Raw genomic sequence first — 6909 nt, forward strand, 5'->3', positions numbered from 1 at the left:
AATAAATAAATAAATAAATAAATAAATAAATAAATAAATAAATAAGTGTCACAGGTTTCACTCACCTTTAAATGGACCTCCTTTAAAATCCAAAGCTACTTGTCCTTCTCGAGTCAGATATCCGAACCACTCCCCGCCCTCAGGATCAGGGAACTGAGCAGGAACAGAAACAGGAGATCAGGTTTTCAACAGGTCTGGGGTCTGGGGTCTGGATCAGTGCAAGCTGTTGGTGAGGGAGGACTGGACTCACGTGGCTAAAGGTGAAATCATACACCTGCAGGAAGCTGTGGAGCAGCTGGGGTCTCCTGGTGCGACTGTAGGCCAGGAGGAAGGCCACGAGAGCCTCGCAGTGAGGCCACCACAGCTTCATGCTCCACTCCAGCTGCTCAAACACAAACAGCCTCAGCTCGGCACACCTGGAAACACCTGCAGCTCAGCGGCCGACAGGCCGGGGCCTCACCTGCGTGGGGCAGCGGCCRTCCACATCCAGGAAGTAGAACAGACCGCCGTGCTCTGCGTCCCAGCCGCCGGCGTACGGGAGCTCCACGAACTTCTCCACGGCCGTTTCCTGGATCTGCTCGTCTCCCGTCTCTGCGGCGAAGCGCAGCAGGAACCAGCCCGCCTCCAGAGCGTGTCCTGAGTCAGCGGGAGGGAAACCACACAAATGAAACGCTGAGCCGGGCCACGGACAGGAAACCAGCAGAGGAGCTTACCCGGGTTCTGCAGCCGACCAGAACAACCGGGCAGCTCCTCTCCGTCTGCAGAAACGTTCTCCAAGATGGCCGCTCCGTCTCTCTGCATCCGATCAGAAAGAAACAGATTTAAATCAGACTTTAACAGACACAACAGGTGAAAACTTCCTGAAGTTTATTTTAAAAACTTTAAAAAAAGAGTTTGAACTCCTGAACATAAATATTAGATATAAAGTATGAGATTTGACCTATATGTAGAAATGTTACATTTACATCATGGATCAGTCAGCAGCAGCATCTGATCAATATGTGATCCATGATGTGATGTAAATGTAACATTTTCTACATATAGGTCAAATTAATCACTGCAATAAAATAACTTTGTCTGTTTTTGTCACTTTTACAGTGGATTGCATCAACTCTGTTACATCCAGAAGGGAAACTTCACCAAAGTGAAACATAAATCTGTGGATCTGTGTTTGATTACTCTGCCTGGCTTTCTCAAGGACCAGGATGTGACACAAACATCTGAACTTTGGAACTGAAAGTGAAAGTAGTCAAACTGAATTTTTTATAAACTAAAATACAGTTTCAAAGCAAATTAATTCAAATTAAAAACTTTAAATTCAGTTTCAATTTAGTGAAATTTATTTTCAAACCAATGCATTCAATTTCAAATTATGCACATTCAGATTCAATCTGAGCAATTCAAATTCACTTCCTGCTGGTACAAGATTTATCCCATAATAAAGATTCATTTCCTTAATCAATATCCACATGAATGTTACAGTTTGAGAAACATTTACTGTGAAAAACAGACATTATTTATTTACCTTACCCTGACCAAAATGTAATATATGCAAGTATCCTTTAAGTATACTAATTTTAAACCTAAAATAAATTAAAGAGTTAAAAAACTTTTGGTTTTGAGTATTGTTTACTCAAGAGGAGGGATTGTCATGGACTAATTATTTATATCTGTGTCACCTTGACACTGTCCACTGCTCATATCTTATGATAACTTATGTCGGCTCTTGATCCGTTTGTTCCAGACGTCAGGACTCCAGCATCGGACTGACCTCTCTTGCGCGATATGTTAACTCTTTGAGCTGAGAGCTGTCATTGGCTGATAGTAACATGAGGCGGATTGTGATTGGTTGTACATTGTCACATGGTGTTAACATGAGGTTATATCATTGGTCTGCCATCTGATGACGGTGGCCACATTCAACAGACCTCCATGATTGTTTTCTGTTCATTGTTCGCCCAGAATTAAATAATTACCGACCATACACGCAGACTTCTTTTTTCTGTGCACTTATTTCAACGTGTTTCTGCATTTTTAATAAACGTGTCCACGACAGTTTACTAAAAAAAGTAAACTGGAAGTATACTTCCAGTTTACTTTTTATGTACTTATCTGAGATACAAACTCATTTTCACAGGGGGCCACATGAGCGTTATGGTGGCCCTCAAAGAGCCAGTTGTAATGAATTCAACATTTCATGTTTAACTTTGACTGAACAGTGTTTTCACATGTCCAATGTGACCCCAGTGACCCCAGTGAACCCTATGACCCCAGTGACCCCTGTGACCCCAGACAGGAGGTAGCAGGAAGATTTGACCTTTGACCTGATCAGAACAGTCTTCATGATGAGATAAAAGACTTATTTTTCTCTTTAAAGGAGGATTTCAGTTGACCAGTCTTGTTGGACGTGTGTTGGACGTGTGTTGGACATGTGTTGGACGTGTAATGGACGTATGCTGGACGTGTGTTGGACGTGTGTTGGACGTGTATTGGACATGTGTTGGACATGTGTTGGACGTGTGTTGGACGTGTAATGGACGTGTGTTGGACGTGTAATGGACGTGTGTTGGACGTGTAAAGGATGTGTGATGGACGTGTGCAGAACGTGTGTTTGACGTGTCCACAGACCTGGATGTGTTGCAGGATCTGCTGGACACACCATCGGCCCAGCTCGGCGTACTTCTGCTTGGCGTCCGGCCGGCCCTCGGACACCTGCTGCACCAGACACAGAAGCATCATGGGGACCGCCATGCTGCTGGTGGGAACTTCTCCTGGGAGCTGGGGCCGGCCCAGACCCRACGAGTCCACCCGGACCCAGTGGATCAGCTGCTCCATCATCTGCTCGGCCTCCAGCTAGAACAACAGCCCAGCAGAGGACGGCCAATCAGAGAAAGGAGGGAGCGCCGCCACCGTGAGGGGAGGTGTCTGTTCGTACCTGCAGGTCTGCGTCCCCGGTCACCCTGCTCAGCTCGTCCATGGCCAGGACGTAGAAACACTCGCTGAAGATGGTCCTCTGGACTTTAACGGCTTTCCCATCTCTCGTCAGGCAGAAAGCACATTTCCACTGACCGCCGCTGCTGGACACACGAGCGAACTTCCTCAAGAACTCAGCTCCTGTGAGGAAAACAGATCAGAGTCGTGTTGGTTTAACAGTTAGATGCTTCAAACAAAGACAAAAATGATGTCATCTGAGGGACGGAGGAATAAAACAACCTGATGAGGATCAGATCAGCTGCTKTAAGATATGTTGTTAGTCAATAACTGGCCGAGGCACAAGACAGAAACCTGCTAACAGGTTAATCATAAAATAATAATCGTCTTCCTCCTGCAGGGTTTTATCAGAGAGAAATTGAGGACAAAAACATACAACATATGGTGTGGTATGAGAGACAAAAATAAGACTATTACGCAACCAGTGGTTGCTACATCCATGTARCAGGAGGCTATAGCTATTCCTCAACCAGCTATTGATCTGATTAATGATAGACCGGCACCGCTAACTGAGAGGCTGGAGCTGGTAAAYGAGAAGGAGACTATTCATTTTTGTTAGCATCAAAGAGGCTAGTGGCTAACATGAATAAGCTGGCATTAGCATTGGAGTGTTATGATTTTCAGTCAGGAATGAACCCATGATGCAGGCAGTATCAAAGCTCCAAAAAACAAAGAATTTATTTAAACAAAAGGTGCTGACTGGGCAGCTCAAAAGCCTCTGAGTAACGTGGCAAAACAGGACAAGGCACAATACTGAACACAACCAAAGAATGACCCGACAGGGAAGTGAAGACAGGACACAGAATATAAAGGTGAGACTAATGAGCACAAACAGGGAACACCTGGGGGAGAAACATGAGGATCAGGTGTGAGTGGGCGGGGCTGGAGCAAAGGCAAACAGGAGGAAGAAAACAGACGAACAGGACAGAAAAATCAGAATAAAGTCAAAATAAAAACATGAACCCAGACGAAACATAACATGGAGAGGCTGGCGGCTAGCATGGATAAGCTGGATTTAGCATCAGCGAGGCTAGCAACTAGCATGGATAAGCTGGCATTAGCATCTGAGAGGCTAGCGACCAGCATGTATAAACTGGTGTTAGCATCAGAGAGGCTAGTGACTAGCATGAATAAGCTGGCGTTAGCATTGGAGAGGCTAGCGACTAGCATGTATAAGTTGGTGTTAGCATCTGAGAGGCTAGGATAAGCTGTAGTTAGCATCAAACAGGCTAGCAACTAGCATGGATAAGCTGGTGTTAGCATGGGAGAGGCTAGGGAATAGCATGGATAAGCTGGCATTAGCGTTGGATAGGCTAGCGACTAGCATGGATAAGATGGCATTAGCATCGGAGAGGCTAGCGACCAGCATGTATAAACTGGTGTTAGCATCAGAGAGACTAGTGACTAGCATGAGTAAGCTGGCGTTAGCATCTGAGGCTAGCAACTAGCATGGATAAGCTGGAGTTAGCATCAGAGAGGCTAGCGACTAGTGGACAGAGTTGGCAGTTCAGTAGATCATTGGCCTAGGCATACTAGTTGCTAGCCTCTCCAATGCTAAGCTGCTCAGTTAGCGGTGCCTGCCTATCATTAATCAGAAAAATAGCTGGCTTAGGAATAGATATAGCCTCCTGCTACAAGGATGTAGCAACTGCTGTTTTGCAATAGACTTTTTTAGATAAAACATAAACATTCAAACTTATCCCAGACAAAAACAAAACTAGCATTCCCTGAAGCGATGAAAAAAAAACTTGTATAATTAGTTTGTAAAGAAAAGGAGATGAGTGTTTTTCTGATAAAAACAGTTGAAACTCACCGGTTTTAGCTGCTTCAAGGATTTCAGGTCTTCTGAACCGGTCCACGGTCCGATAGAGGCGGCAGTACATCCACACCTGTGAAGGAAAAACATCCCCTCAGAACCCGGTTCCATGGATTGAATGTTGGACCCGACCGGGGACCGACCTGCCTGCCCTGCAGCCAGACGTACTTCAGCTCATCGTAAACGCTCCCGTCCCGCGCGAGACACGTGAAGAAGCCCCTGAAACAGGAAGTGAACGGGATCGAAGCATCGCATCAAACGAGTTGATTCAATGAAATATCTGAAATATAATCTTAAAGAAGTTTCTGGGGCTCTTTCTTTGAGCAGCAGCAACAAAAAACATTATTTTAAATCAAATAGCCTTTTTTTGTCATTTTCCCGCGAACTTGCTAAAGTTTTTTTTAAGCTTTCCAGCTCCTGAATCAATCCATCCAATCTTTTTTAGGTTTTCTCTTTAAAATTAAATTAAAAATTCCTCATTAAAATAACATAAAATGAGAATTCAGATCAAATATCAATGAGTTATACTGATTAGAAGGACAAACCAAGACTTATCTCTGGAATAGATGATCTCAGGATTACCTCAGGATGAAAATGTAGCTTAAATAGCAGAAATCTGAAGATATACTTAGATTATTCTGACCAAACCTGACTTAACCCTCAGTTTGATGTGATGGCTCACATGTTAAAACTGAAGACAGAACCAAAACCTGGAAGCTGAAGTCACAAGGGAGGAGCCTCCTCTAGTTTTAAGCCACGCCCCCTCTCTGTAAATGAATGGGATGTTCTTTAAAAAAAAAACAGTCTGATTGATGAACGACGGCTGAAAATTTGCTAAAGAATTTGAAGTTGAGGAGAACTAAGGAAGGACAGCTAAAACAAGCGGAACAATAGCTATAAAAACAGCTATAAGCTAAATGTTGCAAAAGACTAGCTAAAGAAGAATATTTAGACTGTCACTATTTAGGAATGCTGAAATCACAAATCTATGCGGTACCCGTGGACGGTGTCATGGGAATATTTGAGCCAGAAGTTCACGACGTCGTCCAGCTGCGTTCGGATGCGCTGCCGACATTCCTCCAGCTTCTCCGCAGACATGATTCCTTCCTGGTTTTTTTTACAAAACAGAAATAAAATCAAAAATCATCTAATGTTGTGAAATTTGTAGTCCCTAACTCACAAACACAATCTGTTGGTATGTCTTCGGGATGACTCTCAGCTACTACCACAACAAATTGTAGCTTGTTAGTAAAACTGACGGAGTTAGAGCCATTATTGACTATAGAGTCGGTTAAAACTGCACGGCTGTGGCGGCCATCTTGAATCAGTTGTATGCAAAGATCTTATGATTATTTTGTTCCGAGAGTTTCATTAAAACTCATCCAGTAGTTCAGGAGCATTTTTGCTAACAAACACCCCGAGGCAAAAAACGTTATCGCCTGCCTTTTTACCTTTCAGCGACAGGAGATAATAAGCATTGGGTTAAGATTTGTGCACAGAATATCCTCACTTCAGACAAGTTTTACCAAATAGTTAAAGTAGTGACTCATCTTTTTATTTGAAGATCTTTGATTGCAGTTTTATTATTATTTTTTAAAAACACCTTACAAGGTCACAAAATGAGGTCATATTTTATGATATGAAACGTGTAATCACATTAAGTGCAAAATAAAGTTATTTTTTCACATTTATAACAGTTTTGTGACCATAAACAAAAGGTTTTTCAAAATAAAATGACTTCAGTTCGGTTTATTACTATGTAATTATAAGTGAATGAGTCATTTTTGTATATTTAAATTTCAATAATCAAATAAATAAATAAATAAAATGTCGACTCGGTTCATCTAAGCCGTACAACCGATTCTTTGGTATTAAAGCTTGTAATTCTTTGAAGTATTTATCTGTTTTCTTTGATTTACCTGCAATAAAACAAAACAAAATCTTCCTTGGCGTGTTTACTGAGGTTAACGGAACCGAGAAAGTTCGTGTCAAACCGGTTCGAGTCGCTAAGCTTAAAAAAWWTTTACCCTCGGTAAATTTAAGAGTTTTTTGTTTACCTGCAGATCCAGAGAACAAGCAGCTCAGTCAGGCGACTCTGCGGG

At 42.7% G+C, this 6909-nt stretch overlaps 1 protein-coding gene across 1 annotated transcript in view; it reads right to left on the minus strand.

Annotated features, from left to right (window-relative positions):
* renbp (renin binding protein) overlaps window positions 1–6909 on the minus strand; it is a gene marked incomplete in the record, with an annotated part of 9311 nt that extends 2402 nt beyond the window's left edge. Inside the window, 10 exon segments of the mRNA XM_014024740.1 lie at window positions 66–153; window positions 251–382; window positions 461–636; window positions 714–795; window positions 2629–2853; window positions 2936–3114; window positions 4805–4880; window positions 4951–5026; window positions 5805–5914; window positions 6865–6909. Coding sequence (XP_013880194.1) covers window positions 66–153; window positions 251–382; window positions 461–636; window positions 714–795; window positions 2629–2853; window positions 2936–3114; window positions 4805–4880; window positions 4951–5026; window positions 5805–5905 — 1135 coding nt within the window.

The sequence above is a fragment of the Austrofundulus limnaeus genome, unplaced genomic scaffold, assembly GCF_001266775.1.
Source record: "Austrofundulus limnaeus strain Quisiro unplaced genomic scaffold, Austrofundulus_limnaeus-1.0 Scaffold438, whole genome shotgun sequence".
NCBI classification, from domain to species: domain Eukaryota; kingdom Metazoa; phylum Chordata; class Actinopteri; order Cyprinodontiformes; family Rivulidae; genus Austrofundulus; species Austrofundulus limnaeus.